The 17,495-nt window shown below is 47.3% G+C and overlaps 1 protein-coding gene across 9 annotated transcripts in view; it reads left to right on the top strand.

Annotated features, from left to right (window-relative positions):
- CLEC16A (C-type lectin domain containing 16A) overlaps positions 1 to 17,495 on the top strand; it is a 293,814-nt gene that overhangs the window by 60,108 nt on the left and 216,211 nt on the right. For all 9 annotated transcript variants that reach the window (XM_073647735.1, XM_073647726.1, XM_073647727.1 and 6 more), the window contains exon 9: positions 2,766 to 2,879. In XM_073647735.1, coding sequence (XP_073503836.1) covers positions 2,766 to 2,879 — 114 coding nt within the window. The remainder of the gene's footprint in view (positions 1 to 2,765; positions 2,880 to 17,495) is intronic.

The raw sequence follows: 17,495 nt of genomic DNA, 5'->3' as shown, positions 1-17,495 counted from the left end.
GGGGTCCTGCTGTACTGTGTGTGGGTGATCTTAGGGGTCCTGCTGTACTGTGTGTGGTTGAGCTTAGGGGTCCTGCTGTACTGTGTGTGGGTGAGTTTAGGGGTCCTGCTGTACTGTGTGTGGTTGAGCTTATGAGTCCTTCTGTACTGTGTGTGGGTGAGCTTAGGAGTCCTTCTGTACTGTGTGTGGGTGAGCTTAGGAGTCCTTCTGTACTGTGTGTGGGTGAGCTTAGGGGTCCTGCTGTACTGTGTGTGGGTGAGCTTAGGGGTTCTGCTGTACTGTGTGTGGGTGAGCTTAGGGGTCCTGCTGTACTGTGTGTGGGTGAGCTTAGGAGTCCTGCTGTACTGTGTGTGGGTGAGCTTAGGAGTCCTGCTGTACTGTGTGTGGGTGAGCTTAGGGGTCCTGCTGTACTGTGTGTGGGTGAGCTTAGGGGTCCTGCTGTACTGTGTGTGGGTGAGCTTAGGGGTCCTGCTGTACTGTGTGTGGGTGAGCTTAGGAGTCCTTCTGTACTGTGTGTGGGTGAGCTTAGGAGTCCTGCTGTACTGTGTGTGGGTGAGCTTATGGGTCCTGCTGTACTGTGTGTGTGTGAGCTTATGGGTCCTGCTGTACTGTGTGTGGGTGAGCTTAGGGGTCCTGCTGTACTGTGTGTGTGTGAGCTTATGGGTCCTGCTGTACTGTGTGTGTGTGAGCTTAGGGGTCCTGCTGTACTGTGTGTGGGTGAGCTTAGGAGTCCTGCTGTACTGTGTGTGGGTGAGCTTAGGAGTCCTGCTGTACTGTGTGTGGGTGAGCTTAGGAGTCCTGCTGTACTGTGTGTGGGTGAGCTTAGGAGTCCTGCTGTACTGTGTGTGGGTGAGCTTAGGAGTCCTGCTGTACTGTGTGTGGGTGAGCTTAGGAGTCCTGCTGTACTGTGTGTGGGTGAGCTTAGGAGTCCTGCTGTACTGTGTGTGGGTGAGCTTAGGAGTCCTGCTGTACTGTGTGTGGGTGAGCTTAGGAGTCCTGCTGTACTGTGTGTGGGTGAGCTTAGGAGTCCTGCTGTACTGTGTGTGGGTGAGCTTAGGAGTCCTGCTGTACTGTGTGTGGGTGAGCTTAGGAGTCCTGCTGTACTGTGTGTGGGTGAGCTTAGGAGTCCTGCTGTACTGTGTGTGGGTGAGCTTAGGAGTCCTGCTGTACTGTGTGTGGGTGAGCTTAGGAGTCCTGCTGTACTGTGTGTGGGTGAGCTTAGAAACCAAGGCAATACCGATAATTAACTGTTTGCTGGCTTATTTCTAGGGAGTGAAAGTGAGTTCAGAGATGAAATGTATGTCCTTGAAATCTGTGTCTTCAATCAATGCATTATAGCAGTCCCAGGCTGTTGGTTCCATATTTCTTTTAACAATTGAAGCCTTAATATCTCCTTGAGATCAATAGAAGTATAGAATGAGGCTGAGTCCACAACTATGGTATTCATGTCCTATCCAAATGAAAAAGTGATCTACAGTACCCTAAAGAGTGTAACAGATCTGTGGTGGTCCGCTCCATGCCAAGTGCTAGACCACCACCCATATTAATATTGATGACCTATCCAGCAGACAGGTCATGTACTGTATGTCAGAGTACTGAGTGCACTGTAGTCACTCCCTCGGCACGATGATTGACATCCAGCTCTGAACACACATGCTGCATAGCAGGCTGCCAATCAAGGAGCAGCGCACTCACTGTGTAGTGAGCTTCAACTGTAGCCACTTCCTGCAGGAAGAACATAGCTTCATGTCATTTAAACGCTATTTACCATTATATATGCGGGTACATGTTATCTTGGGAGGCAACAGACTCCCTTTAAATCTACGTATACGTGCAGCCTCCACTAGATGAAGATGTCTGCATACTGTGATCTGCTGAACTCAATAATAGCATGATCTACAATGAGATCCTATCCTCCTTCTAGTGGCGACTGCAGGCTGCACGTTATGTTTTATGGAGGTTATGCAGGACTCTTAACATTGATGGACAATCCTTAGAATAGGGACACACTGGCATGTATTCTCTCATCCGAGAGAATCGGGTCAATTCTGCAAATCACACTAATGTGTGCTCAGAGTGTGCTCAGAGTGTGCTCAGAGTGTGCTCAGAGTGTGCTCAGAGTGTGCTCAGAGTGTGCTCAGAGTGTGCTCAGAGTGTGCTCAGAGTGTGCTCAGAGTGTGCTCAGAGTGTGCTCAGAGTCTCTTGGGTAAGGAGAATATGGAGGGAAAAAAAGTCTTCATCTTTTCCATTCTATCAGTGTGCACAAGCCCCGTAGAATAACATTGGTCCGATTGCGATTCGATGTTTTGTTGGATCGCACTCGGATCAAAAATACGTCCATGTGCACGAACCCTTAGAATAGGCCATCAATAACAGTTTGGTCGGGGTGTGACTCTTGGCAAAGCCAACCAAACTGCTTGAAAGGAGGCATTTCCAGTTGGAGTGTGTGCCTACATACTCTGAGCGCTGATTTGACAGTATATAAGGACACGCCCCATTGACAAATGGAATAGCAGCTCCCTGTTGTCAATTTATTCATACATTTTTCTGAGGAATAACAGAGGAACGACACAATACAGCGCTTTTAGGAATGATGTTCTAGAATTGTCATTTCATGAATGATACAAGTATTTCCTAAAAAAGACCTGCCAGGAGTGGCGACAGATCCTCCTTACATGTAATGATTAGGCAGTTGTCTTGTTTATGATCACACACTGCCACTAACGTCTTAATAACCTTGTGTATTTTGTCATTTTTCCACGTAGGTGTTTTTAACAATACATTACGCACCTTTGGTTGACTCGCTGGCAGATGTCATCTTAAATGGCGACCTCACTATGTTTTCATCAAAACCAGAACATGATGTTCAGCGCAGTTCCGTAAGTGGAAACCTCAATATTTCTTCAAGCAGTTGTGAAAAGCATTTAGTTTCTTGATAAAGGGCTGTGCCGTGACCAATATGTGATGCAGGCTTTATTTATATCTTGGTGTCATTGACCCGACTGTTCCAATATCCTCTCCAAATGCCTTTTCTTGGTAGTGCGCAGGAAGTCGCTGCTGTGAGCTGGAGGAATTTGTTTATCTTCAGTTTTATTGTAATCCTCTCATTCCACTAACTCCTCAGGCTTTACAGTAAATGTAAAAATTGCTTATTAAAAAATCAAAGGGCACAGAGGCCAATCTCACTATAGAATGCCAGGCGCGTATTATGGGCATGATCTGCAGTGTAGTTCTGGGAAACGGCTGAGACGCCTTTCTTCTGCTATAAGTTAAAGGGAAATCCATTGGCTGGCCTGCTAGCAAACTTCCATATTGGCAGTGATCTGTATACTCTGAGATGCAGGAGAGACACTGATTGTCTCTCTTACACCTTCACTTGAAAGCCTGCATATCAGAAGTCTACTTACAATAATAACATTTTCCTTAAAGGGGTTGTCCACAACACGCCTCCAGTGCCGGTGCCGTTACAGCATCATCGGCACTGGTTCCCCCTTGACGTTGTTATGCTTATGCCACTTGAGCCCCATAGCCAATCATCGGCCGATAACTGGCCACTTCACTCCAACTGTGAGGCCACTTCTCAAATAGTGAGGCTGGACTCTCCAGTATAGCGCCCCCTACTTGTTGTACTTGCAGTAGATGTGTCCCATGCCCCACTCTGTTGTCCGTGCACGCTTGGTGCTACCCAACCCTCCGCAAGGTTGTAGCAAGCCAGAGAAATCCAGGACCCAGGCACCAGACGTCCTACTTTTGGTAACTTTATTGGTACAGAAAAATCACAACGTTTGGGCCACAGAGGGCCTTTATCAAGCCATAAAAAGGCCCTGCACTGCCGCAGCGTTGTGATTTTTCTGTACCCATAAAGTTACCAAAAAGCAGGACATCTGGTTCCTGGATTTTTTTGCCCCCTAGTTGTTGGTTAGGCACAACTGAAGAGGCAGTTTTCATAAGTGATTGATAGCTGCATAGTCCTTTGTATGACTGCAGCTATATTAAGTCATTTTATACTTATTGCAATGTTTTATTGGGTTCAGGAGACAAAAAAGGGAAAATTGAGAGATTCCCAATCTTAACATGGACGTCCACTACAGATAGTGAGTCTCAAGCCTTTTGCTTGATTGGTCTTACGAGGCCCCAGGAGATAAAGTTTGGAATACCCTGGTCTAGTGGACCATATAATCTACTGTTGAGAAAATTATCAGTATAGACATTTATGATTTGTTTAGCTATTAAAGAGTAGCCGTCGTTTTAATTTTTATTTCAAACTGCAATCGTGCATATAAAAATCAGAAACGTTTTAATATATCATATCAGAGAAATCTGCTTCTTTCTCTTCCAGGACTGATGTTTCATTCTCCACTCACGGGTTAAATCTGTATTCAGTGAATAGTATTGAGAATTTTAAGAATGAATGATCAGTCCAAGAGGAGAGAGAAGCAGATTTCTCTGATAAAATATATTCTAAAAGTTGATTATTTTCACTTCTACTTTTGATTGAGAAAAAATTACTTTTTAAAGCTTTTGACAAACATTTGACACTACAATTACGTGCCTATTAGGGATGAGTGAACCCGAACTTTAAAGTTCAGGGTTCGCACCGGACACCGGTGCCGAACTCTGAAAAGGGACTCTTTTCCGGAAGTCCGTTTTACTGCTCGAGTTCGGTGCAGAATAAAGTTTGTTGACTGTGCTGCAGCCTTTCAGTTAACAAGCTTTTAGGCTGTTGGCACTTCTGCAGTCATCACAGCCATGTCAAGTATTAACATGGCTGTGATTGGCTGGCGCCACCCGTGACGTGTCCTATATAATCGCCGGATCACAGGTGGCACCGCCATTGTGCTCTGACTAGCGAAGCGACAGGATGCTGCTCATGTGAAGGATATGGTAAAAGAAATAAATAGTTAAAAAGTTAAAAAAAACAACGTGGGGTTCCGCCCTATTTTTTAATAACCAGTCAAGGGAAAGCAGACAAGTGTGAGCTGGTCTTATTATGCTGGGAAGGTGCCAATATCCATGGACCTTCCCAGCCTATTAATATCAGCCCCAAGCTGTCTGCTTTGCCTTTGCTGGTTATTAAAACTGAGCGAAGGGGAACCCTAAAAAAAAATGACGTGGGGTCACCCTATTTTTAACCCCTTTCCGACGTGTGTTGTAATAGTACGGCACATGACAGGTCCCTCCCTGTAGTGCGGGCTTCGGCGCTGAGCCCGCACCTTTCCGGGCACATGACAGCTGATCTGTACAGTTGTCATGTGCCCCTAACAGCCGCAGGTGGAATCACGATCCACCCGCGGCCGTTAACTAGTTAAATTCCGCTGTCAATCTCTGACAGCGGCATTTCACTTGCGCTTGCGGGAAGCGCGTCACTAACCCCGTCCATTGGCGACCCCGTCACATGATCGCGGGTCGCCGATGGGTCTGCAGGAGACCCCTGCGCTTGTCATTGCCAGACTGCTATGAGCTATCAGACAATTGCAGCTTCTAGTCTCCCATGAAGACTACTGAAGCATGCAAAAAGCAAAAAAAAAGTTATTAAAAAATTAAAAAATATATAAAAGATTGAATCACCCCCCCTTGCGCCCCATTCAAAATAAAATGTAAAAAAATCACATATACAAATATTTGGTATCTCCGCTTGCAGAATCGCCCGATCTATCAATATAAAAAAAGAATTAATCCGATCGGTAAACGGCGTAACGAAAATAAAATTCAAAATGTCAGAATTTTTTGGTTGCCGCTACACTGCAATAAAATGCAATAACGGGCGATCAACACATCGTATCTACCCCAAATCGGTATCTATAAAAACCTCAGCTCAGCACGCAAAAAATAAGCCTTCACCCAGCCCTAGATCCTAAAAAATAGAGACACTACGGTCTCATGAAATTGCGCCTTTTTTTTTTTTTAACAGACTTTGTATCTTTTTTTTTTCTCTTAAATTTAAAAAAAAAACCTATACATGTTTGGTATCTACGAACTCGTAATGACCTGGAGAATGTTAATAGCAGTTTTAGCATTTACTGGACATGATAAAAAAACAAACAAAAACCAACTGTGGAATTGCACTTTTTTTTCAATTTCACCCCACTTTGAATTTTATTCCCGTTTTCCAGTACATGCTATTGTAAAACCAATGGTGTTGTTCAAAAGTACAACTTGTCTTGCAAAAAAATAAGCCTTCACAGGGCCATATTGACCAAAAAATAAAAGTTATGGCTCTGGGAAGAAGGGGAGCAAAAACGGAAAATGGGAAAATGGCCCTGTCACAAAGGGGGTAATAACCAGCTATGGCAAAACAGACCGCTGGGGGCTGATATAAATGGGCTGGGAAGGTCCAGCATAATAAAAGAAGCTCACAACTGTTCTTATTCAAGCTGTTCTTCAAAATGGTTATTTTTTATATTTTTTTTTATTCTATGTTATTTTAAGTAATTTCCCTATCCACATTTGTTTGCAGAGCAATTGTCCTGCTCTTACCCCCATTTTTGCTTCTTTTTGCAGCCCCCTAACTGTTACCATGACCATTTTACAGCATCAAAGTTCGGGTCCCTATTGCCTTCTATGGGGATTGGGGTCAAGTTCAGGTCAATTTCTGTTACCCGAACCGAACTTTGGACGAACACAAACTTTAACGGGTCCGCTCATCCCTAGTGCCCTATGCTTGTTTATTAATGGGATCTAAGGGGTAAGGTTTCTCCTTGTGGAGGGTGACAAGCCAGGCCTGGCATGTCAGAGTGAGGAGACTTCTATGCCATGCATGCTCATCTAGGAAATTACATATGCAAATCAACTCTTCTCTATGAAGAGGCAATTCTCATGTCTATTAATGAGCATGTAGCAAGAACTACTCACTGCACGTGCTGTTCCTGTTGGCATTGCCAAATTTATTGTCTCATGCAAGTTTTATGGAAATGTTTCCGGTGTAATTCACAGTTCACAAAAGAACAAGTGATTGTGAAATCCGCAGTGTAGGCTGATGAGTGATCCAATATGGTTCATTCTCGATCATTGTTCCATGTTAAACATGTACCCCAAAAACACATTTGCTTGCATCCTGTATGCGGATATAAAAATAATCATTGTCATCAGCTCATTGTGTGAATATGTGATGCTCTGGCAGCAATAATAGAATCATAGAATCATAGAATGGTAGAGTTGGAAGGGACCTCCTGGGTCATCTGGTCCAACCCCCTGCTCAAAGCAGGATTCACTAGATCATCTCAGACAGATGTCTGTCCAGCCTCTGTTTGAAGACGTCCATTGAAGGGGAACTCACCACCTATCGTGGCAGCCTGTTCCACTCATTAATCACCCTAACTGTCAAAAAGTTTTTTCTAATATCTAATCTGTGTCTCCTCCCATTTAGTTTCATCCCATTGCTTCTAGTCTTTCCTTGTGCAAATGAGAATAAAGATGATCCTTCTACAATGTGACAGCCCTTGACATATTTGTAGACAGCTATTAAGTCTCCTCTCAGACTTCTTTTTTGCAAGCTAAACATTCCCAAATCCTGCAACCGTTCCTCATAGGACATGGTTTGCAGACCAGTCACCATTCTGGTCGCTCTTCTCTGAACTTGCTCCAGTTTGTCTATGTCTTTTTTAAAATGTGGTGCCCAAAACTGTACACAGTATTCCAGATGAGGTCTGACCAAAGAGGAGTAAAGACCGATAATGACTTCACGTGATCTAGACTGTATGCTTCTGTTAATACATCCCAGAATTGTATTTGCCTTTTTTGCTGCTGCATCACACTGTTGACTCATGTTCAGTCTATGATCTATTAGTATACCTAAGTCTTTTTCACATGTACTGTTGCTTAGCTCTATTCCTCCCATTCTGTATATGCTTTTTTTATTTTTATTGCCCAGATGTAGTACTTTGCATTTTTCCCTGTTAAAAACCATTCTGTTGGTTGCTGCCCACTGCTCCAGTTTATTTAGGTCTTTTTGAATCCTCTCTCTCTCTTCTCTAGTATTAGCTATCCCTCTTAGCTTTGTATCATCAGCAAATTTAATCAGTTTACCCTCAATTCCTTCATCTAAATCATTGTTAAAGATGTTGAACAATACAGGTCCCAGGACGGAGCCCTGTGGTACCCCACTTGAGACATTCATCCAGCTGGATGTGAAGCCATTTACAACCACCCTTTGAGTCCGATCACTAAGCCAGTTATGAATCCACCTAACAGTTGCCTGGTCCATTGCATACTTGGTCATTTTTTCAATAAGGATGGTGTGAGATACTTTGTCAAATGCTTTGCTGAAGTCAAGATATACTATATCTACAGCATTTCCCTGATCCACCCAGTCAGTGATTCTGTCATAGAAGGAAATTAAGTTAGTCTGACATGACTTGTTAGTTACAAACCCATGCTGACTCTGGTTAATCACTTCATTCTTATCCATGTACTTACATACATGTTGTTTAATAATTTGTTCAAAGATCTTTCCTGGTATAGAAGTCAGACTCACCGGCCTATAGTTCCCTGGGTCCACCTTCTTCCCCTTTTTGAAGATAGGAACAACATTTGCTCTTCTCCAGTCTTCTGGGACTTCTCCTGTTCTCCAAGAATTTTCAAAGATTATGGAGAGTGGTTCTAAAATTTCTTCTACGATCTCCTTCAGTACCCTGGGGTGTAATTCATCTGGACCTGGAGACTTGAACTCATTTATGTTAGCTACATATTCCCTCACAATCTTTCTGTTTACAGATAACTTGGATTCCTCTATTCCTTTAAAAGGACAGTGAAGATCAGTTGATGTTACATTTTCTTTCTGAGAGAAAACAGATGCAAAATAGGAATTAAAAAGTTCGGCCTTCTCAACATCCTCTCTTACCATTTCTCCATTTTCATCCTGTAAAAATCCTATAGCATCTTTGACTTTTCTTTTACTTTTGACATACCCCCAAAATCCTTTTTTATTGCTCTTGACATCTCTTGCAAGCCTTAATTCATTGTCAGCTTTAGCTAACCTGATACGTGCCCTGCAGGATCTACAGACTGCATTATAATCTTCTTTAGATATGCCTCCCTCTTTCCATTTAATAAACATTTCTTTCTTTCTTTTTAGCATGTGTTTAAGTTCTGTGTTCATCCATCCTGGTTTCCTTAAATGCTTAAATAAGACTACATGGGGACGAATGATCAAACAACGCATCCTTTATTCATACCATGAAACTTCCATGGAAGTGAGTGAATGAAGATCGCCTTGCTGTATGATCTAGCACTCACTACAGGCTGATTGTCTGCCCTCATCCCTTCAGATAGGCTTAGGTGTGGGAAGAGCAGAACAAGGTAACGTTTGCCAAAGATTTACACGCCAAAAAAATTGGCTCGGCCAGACTCTCATTCATTCCGTTACCATATGCAATTCATAACCTTTATTATTTACCAGTTAATTATACCACAGAATTGATTGTACCAATTGTTAAATGATTGGGACTACAAAAAGTGTTTTAAAAAAAGAGGAATCCTTATCTTTATGTTTTTCTTTATTGAAATGTTTGGTCTCTGCCAAATCCTTAATCTAAGTTTGGCTTTTTGCCACTTCTTACTTTTCCTTTAGTTCTAGTGCAGAATCTCCTCAATTAATTAATGGACAGCAGAGACGAATAACAGATACGAGTCCTAGATGTCCACAATCTTGGCTTTTTATGCCACTTTGATTTTACATTTACGCTGCTGATTTTAAAGAGTACCGTTCTATAACAATAGATGTATTTGGGGTTTCCTGACTTCTCTGATGTCAGGTGTTTTTGGAGATATGGATCAGGAAGTTGGATTTCAGTTGCCCGATCATTTTGTTTTCAGAGTAGGTGAGACCTGTCGACTGAAACTTTCTCCTCTTTATTAAAAAAGAAAAACTGAAATATCACATGGTCATAAGTATTCAGACCCTTTGCTCAGACACTCATATTTAGGTCACATGCTGTCCATTTCCTTGTGATCCTCCTTGAGATGGTTCTACTCCTTCACTGGAGTCCAGCTGTGTTTAATTAAACTGATGGGACTTGATTTGGAAAGGCACACACCTGTCTATATAAGACCTCACAGCTCACAGTGCATGTCAGACCAAATGAGAATCATGAGCTCAAAGGAACTGCCCAAGGAGCTCAGAGAGAGAATTGTGGCAAGGCACAGATCTGGTCAAGGTTACAAAAGAATTTCTGCATTACTCAAGGTTCCGAAGAGTACAGTGGCCTCCATAATCCTTAAATGGAAGAAGTTTGGGACCACCAGAAGTCTTCCTAGACCTGGCCGTCTAGCCAAACTGAGCAAACGTGGGAAAAGAGCCTTTGAGAGAGAGGTAAAAAGAACCCCAAGATCACTGTGGCTGAGCTCCAGAGATGCAGTAGGGAGATGGGAGAAAGTTCCACAAAGTCAACTATCACTGCAGCCCTCCATCAGTCGGGCCTTTATGGCAGAGTGGCCCTACGGAATCCTCTCCTCAGTGCAAGACATATGAAAACCCGCATAGAGTTTACTCAAAAACACATGAAGGACTCCCAGACTATGAGAAATAAGATTCTCTGTTTCTGATGAGACGAAGATAGAATTTTTTGGCGATAATTCTAAGCAGTATATGTGGAGAAAACTAGGCACTGCTTATCACCTGCCCAATACAATCCCAACAGTGAAACATGGTGGTGGCAGCATCATGCTATGGGGGTGTTTTTCAGCTGCAGGGACAGGAGGACTGGTTGCAATTGTAGAAAACATGAATGCGGCCAAGAGATATCCTGGATGAAAACCTCTTCCATAGTGCTCTGGACCTCAGACTTGGCCGAAGGTTCATCTTCCAACAAGACAATGACCCTAAGCACACAGCTAAAATAACAAAGGAGTGGCTTCAGAACAACTCTGTGACCATTCTTGACTGGCCCAGCCAGAGCCCTGACCTAAACCCAATTGAGCATCTCTGGAGAGACCGGGAAATGGCTGTCCACCAACGTTCACCATCCAACCTGATGGAACTGGAGAGGATCTTCAAGGAAGAATGGCAGAGGATCCCCAAATCCAGGTGTGAAAAACTTGTTGCATCATTCCCAAGAAGACTCATGGCTGTACTAGCTCAAAAGGGTGCTTCTACTCAATATTGAGCAAAGGGTCTGAATACTTATGACCATGTGATATTTCAGTTTTCCTTTTTTATTAAATTTGCAAAAATGTCTACATTTTTTTTTTGTCAGCCAAGATGAGGTGCCGAGTGTACTGTAATGAGAAATAAAATTAACTTTTTAGAATTTACCAAATGGCTGCAATAAAACAAAGATGGAAAAATTTAAAGGGGTCTGAATACTTTCCGTACCCACTGTACATTCATGCATGGATTGGAGCATGCAGATTTTGGTATTAGCAGAAAAATAGTAAGTCAAAACAGGTAGGTTAAAATAATTCATCTTGGAAGATCTAAAAATGTACTCAATTTGCTAACAATGTGTGGGACTGCAAAACAGACAGAGAGCGTGGATTTTATTTATTTTTTGCACCACTTTTGTGGAATATAAAAATCTGGACGAATTCTTCAAAGGTGACTTTTTCACAAAATATTATGTGTTATGCACACGCCCGGACTGACTGGCGTGTGCGTGTTTATGTAGTGATTCCACTGTGCCATGAACCGGAGAGTGCCTGGAGGGGCGTAACTAATTATCTGCCCGATCCGACCAAGGTGGCACGACGGCATACGACGCCAGTGCACCAAGGAGGAACCGAGCAGAGAGACCAGGTGCTACTCCAGGACAGACCCCGGACACGGCTGTTGACCCACACAGGGGAATACAGGAACAGACTGGTAGGCTGGCACACAGACTGGTGGGTATAGGCAGGCACAACTGGTATGCAGGCAGGCGGGTATGCAGGCAGGGGGGTACAGGCAAGCACAGCTAGAGTGCAGACAGGGAGGCACTAGCAGGTAGGAACACAGGCGGGATAGAACCCAGTACACACTGGGACTCAGGAACAATACAGGCAGAGGGGTACAGGCAAGCACAGCTAGAGTGCAGACAGGGAGGCACTAGCAGGTAGGGACACTGGCGGGATAGGACCCAGTACACACTGGGACTCAGGAACAGAACCACAGATGTGGCGGACAAACACAGCAGAGTGAGGCCGCCCAGAGAGGTGAGCGAGAACAGGGCAGGACAAAGCCGCCTGGAGCGGTGAGCAAGAGTAGAGCAGGACAAGGCCGCCAGGAGCGGTTAGCAAAGGGTCAGAGCTGAGCGAGACTGCCGGAGCAGTGAGCAAGAGTGGAGCAAGACGAGACCGCCTGGAGCGGTGAGCAAGAGTGGAGCAAGACTACCGGAGCAGTGAGCAAAAGGATAAGAGCGGAGCGAGACTGCCGGAGCAGTGAGCAAAAGGGTCAGAGCGGAGCAAGGCTGCCGGAGCAGCGAGCAAAGGAGTCAGAGCAGGCTAGAACCGCCGGAGCGGTAAGCAAAGGAGTCAGAGCAGGCTAGAACCGCCGGAGCGGTGAGCAAAGGAGTCAGAGCAGGCTAGAACCGCCGGAGCGGTGAGCAAAGGAGTCAGAGCAGGCTAGAACCGCCGGAGCGGTGAGCAAAGGAGTCAGAGCAGGCAAGGCTGAGCAGGGGGGACAGGGCTCTGTTCACACGGAACAGACAGGAAGGGAAAGGCAGAGCCAGATACCCACAGGGTACTTGCAGTGAAGTAGCGAGTGGACCACAAACTCACAAACGGGAGTACAGAGACAACAAGCAGGAGTTAGGTACGAGTTCAGACTCTGCAGAAAAAGGAAGGGAACGGACATAGAGGCAAAACAGGTAAAGGATAGGAGAGAGTTCAGACTGGAACTGAGTGTATGGAGGAGACCGACACTGCAGCGGAATACAGGAGCGGGTCTGGGAATACGGCCCCCAGAGAGGCAGGATGAACAGGCAAGGAGCGTGTTCAGACAGGACAGACCAGATACAGGAGCGGGTCTAGGTAATCGGCCCCTAGAAGGCAGGAGGAACAGGCTAGGAGCGTGTTCAGACAGGACAGACAAGATACCGGAGCGGGTCTAGGTAATCGGCCCCTAGAAGGCGGGAGGAACAGGCTAGGAGCGTGTTCAGACAGGACAGACAAGATACCGGAGCGGGTCTAGATAATCGGCCCCTAGAAGGCGGGAGAAACAGGCTAGGAGCGTGTTCAGACAGGCCTGGAAATACAGCCTCCAGGATAGGCAGACAAGAGAACACAGACAGGACTCAGTTCAGACACGGGAACTGATACCGCAAGGCAGGAGACAGACAGGACTCAGTTCAGACACGGGAACAGATACCGCAAAGCAGGAGACAAAGAACGGGACCTGGCACCTTCAGAGTGCAAGCACACACTGAAAGAAACACTATGCTCAGGCAGGGATAGATGGGAGCAGCTGAGCTATATACCAGGTGACAGACAGCAATAGGCTGAGGACGCACAAGGGGTGTGACCCACAGCAGGTACAAAAAGCAGGAAGTGATCGGGCGCCGCCCTTAAGCAGCAGAAGCAGACACAAACAGACAGCATGGAGGGAAGCCAGAGAGACATTCTGGACTGGAGATCAAGTGCGCGCTCTTGCACAGTGGGAGATGGACCACCATGCAAGGACGCCGCCAGGTATGTTACAGTACCCCCCCCCTTACGCCCCCTCTTCTTCAGGCCTGCCAGAATCTTCCGCAGGGAATTCGAGGACCAGTCGTTCACTTCAAGGAGATCACTTCCACTGTCCACAGGAAAAACTGATCTCATCTGGTTAGCTAGGATGCTACCTCCTATCCAGCCATCCTCAGCAACAGACGAAACGGGTGGAGTACCAGGAACAGCACACAAGGAAGTCTCTCTCCACATATTTTCAGGTGGCACCCCAGAGGGTACAGGAGACAACTGGAAGTCCTTCACCGGGTTGGAGGGGGACAGAGACTTGAGGGTAATCTCTGCTTCGAGGTACATCTTGTCAAGCTCACAGGAAGAAATAGACGGGTTATCAGGTACATAATGAGGAAAAGTCACTGTCTCTTTGTTATCTGGTGGTACCCCGGAGGATTCAGGAAACAACTGGAGGTCCCCCGCCGGGTCAGAAGAGTGCAGAGGCTCAGAGAAAACATCTGCTTCAGAGTACACTAGGTCGGACTCACTGGACGAAGCAGGCGAGGTATCGGGTACCGAGTATAGGAAAGTCTCTGTCCATTCACCACCAGGTGGCACCCCGAAGGGTTCTGGAGACAACTGGCGGTCCTCCGCCTGGTCAGAGGGGTGTAGAGACTCACGGGTAACCTCTGCTTCAGAGTACACTAGGTCGGACTCACTGGACGAAGCAAGCGAGGTATCAGATCCAGGATATAGGAAAGTCTCTGTCCATTCACCACCAGGTGGCACCCAGAAGGGTTCTGGAGACAACTGGAGGTCCTCCGCCTGGTCGGAGGGGTGTAGAGACTCGGGAGTAACCTCTGCTTCGGAGTACACTAGGTTGGACTCACTGGACGAAGCGAGCGAGGTATCAGGTACAGAGTATAGGAAAGTCTCTGTCCATTCACCACCAGGTAGCACCCCGAAGGGTTCAGGAGACAACTGGAGGTCCTCCGCCTGGTCGGAGGGGTGTAGAGACTCGGGGGTAACTACCACTTTGGGGTACCCTTTGTCAGGCTCACAGGACGAAGCGGACAAAGTATTGAGTACCGGGTGTAGAGAAGTCTCTCTCCATTTGTCATCGAGTGGTATCCCAGAGGATTCAGGAGGCAACAGGGGGTCCTCCACCAGGTAGCAGAGGTGCACAGACTCTGAGGTAACCACAGCTTTGGAGCATCCTTGGACATGCACACCGGTAAAAGTGGGTGAAGCATCTGATGCCGGGTGCAGGAAGTTCTCCTGTGTGGAGTCTGGATGGGCAGAAGTCTCTTCGGGCAGGAGAACTGGTGCACTACCCATGCACATTACCCGTTGGGGCTTCTCCAGGATACAGGGAGATGAAGCTTCAGTAGGGACTTCAAGGTTGGGGTCAGGAGGTCTCAGGGAGGACAGACCCTGGCGTGACGGCTTGCCTCTACATCTAGCACGTCTGGACTGCCTCTTGAGGTTGGGAGAAGTATTCCGGAAAGCGTAGTCACCCTGTGAGGATTCTGGGTGGGCAGTAGTCTCATTGGGCTGGAGGACTATTGCGCTACCCACACACATTACCCGTCGGGGCTGCTCCGGGATATTGGGAAGTGAAGCTTCAGCAGGGGCTTCAGGGTTAGGGTCCTCGAAGACCATACGAAAGGCCACCAGGAAGGCCTGCAGGTCAAGGACGACAGGATCCCATGCTTCCCATAGGGGGGTGACCCATTTCAAGGCATCACCCGCTAGGTAGTCAATCATAAAGGCCACTTTAGCCCAATCTGAAGGAAAATAGAGAGGGTAGGCCTTAAAGTGTAGCATGCATTGCTCCACAAATGCACGACACTGTCTTGGATCCCCATAGTAACGTGGCGGATCCGCAGGAACGAGAGCTGATAGATCCATCTGGACGGTGCGTAATTCGCCTGGAACTCGGCTAAGGAAAAAAAAATTTATTTATTTATTTTAATGCATGTATTCGCTGGAAAACTTCTCAGAGAGCGAAGGCCGTGGGGCTCAACGGGAACCATGGCCTGAGCATGCTGTTATGCACACGCCCGGACTGACTGGCGTGTGCGTGTTTATGTAGTGACTCCACTGTGCCATGAACCGGAGAGTGCCTGGAGGGGCGTAACTAAGTATCTGCCCGATCCGACCAAGGTGGCACGACGGCATACGACGCCAGTGCACCAAGGAGGAACCGAGCAGAGAGACCAGGTGCTACTCCAGGACAGACCCCGGACACGGCTGTTGACCCACACAGGGGAATACAGGAACAGACTGGTAGGCTGGCACACAGACTGGTGGGTATAGGCAGGCACAACTGGTATGCAGGCAGGCGGGTATGCAGGCAGGGGGGTACAGGCAAGCACAGCTAGAGTGCAGACAGGGAGGCACTAGCAGGTAGGAACACAGGCGGGATAGAACCCAGTACACACTGGGACTCAGGAACAATACAGGCAGAGGGGTACAGGCAAGCACAGCTAGAGTGCAGACAGGGAGGCACTAGCAGGTAGGGACACTGGCGGGATAGGACCCAGTACACACTGGGACTCAGGAACAGAACCACAGATGTGGCGGACAAACACAGCAGAGTGAGGCCGCCCAGAGAGGTGAGCGAGAACAGGGCAGGACAAAGCCGCCTGGAGCGGTGAGCAAGAGTAGAGCAGGACAAGGCCGCCAGGAGCGGTGAGCAAAGGGTCAGAGCTGAGCGAGACTGCCGGAGCAGTGAGCAAGAGTGGAGCAAGACGAGACCGCCTGGAGCGGTGAGCAAGAGTGGAGCAAGACTGCCGGAGCAGTGAGCAAAAGGATAAGAGCGGAGCGAGACTGCCGGAGCAGTGAGCAAAAGGGTCAGAGCGGAGCAAGGCTGCCGGAGCAGCGAGCAAAGGAGTCAGAGCAGGCTAGAACCGCCGGAGCGGTAAGCAAAGGAGTCAGAGCAGGCTAGAACCGCCGGAGCGGTGAGCAAAGGAGTCAGAGCAGGCTAGAACCGCCGGAGCGGTGAGCAAAGGAGTCAGAGCAGGCTAGAACCGCCGGAGCGGTGAGCAAAGGAGTCAGAGCAGGCAAGGCTGAGCAGGGGGGATAGGGCTCTGTTCACACGGAACAGACAGGAAGGGAAAGGCAGAGCCAGATACCCACAGGGTACTTGCAGTGAAGTAGCGAGTGGACCACAAACTCACAAACGGGAGTACAGAGACAACAAGCAGGAGTTAGGTACGAGTTCAGACTCTGCAGAAAAAGGAAGGGAACGGACATAGAGGCAAAACAGGTAAAGGATAGGAGAGAGTTCAGACTGGAACTGAGTGTATGGAGGAGACCGACACTGCAGCGGAATACAGGAGCGGGTCTGGGAATACGGCCCCCAGAGAGGCAGGATGAACAGGCAAGGAGCGTGTTCAGACAGGACAGACAAGATACAGGAGCGGGTCTAGGTAATCGGACCCTAGAAGGCAGGAGGAACAGGCTAGGAGCGTGTTCAGACAGGACAGACAAGATACCGGAGCGGGTCTAGGTAATCGGCCCCTAGAAGGCGGGAGAAACAGACTAGGAGCGTGTTCAGACAGGCCTGGAAATACAGCCTCCAGGATAGGCAGACAAGAGAACACAGACAGGACTCAGTTCAGACACGGGAACTGATACCGCAAGGCAGGAGACATAGACAGGACTCAGTTCAGACACGGGAACTGAAACCGCAAGGCAGGAGACAGACAGGACTCAGTTCAGACACGGGAACAGATACCGCAAAGCAGGAGACAAAGAACGGGACCTGGCACCTTCAGAGTGCAAGCACACACTGAAAGAAACACTATGCTCAGGCAGGGATAGATGGGAGCAGCTGAGCTATATACCAGGTGACAGACAGCAATAGGCTGAGGACGCACAAGGGGTGTGACCCACAGCAGGTACAAAAAGCAGGAAGTGAT

The sequence above is a fragment of the Phyllobates terribilis genome, unplaced genomic scaffold, assembly GCF_046119375.1.
Source record: "Phyllobates terribilis strain yellow unplaced genomic scaffold, ASM4611937v1 Scaffold_9__5_contigs__length_417890890, whole genome shotgun sequence".
Taxonomy (NCBI): domain Eukaryota; kingdom Metazoa; phylum Chordata; class Amphibia; order Anura; family Dendrobatidae; genus Phyllobates; species Phyllobates terribilis.
This window is presented reverse-complemented; position numbering and strand designations above follow the sequence as displayed.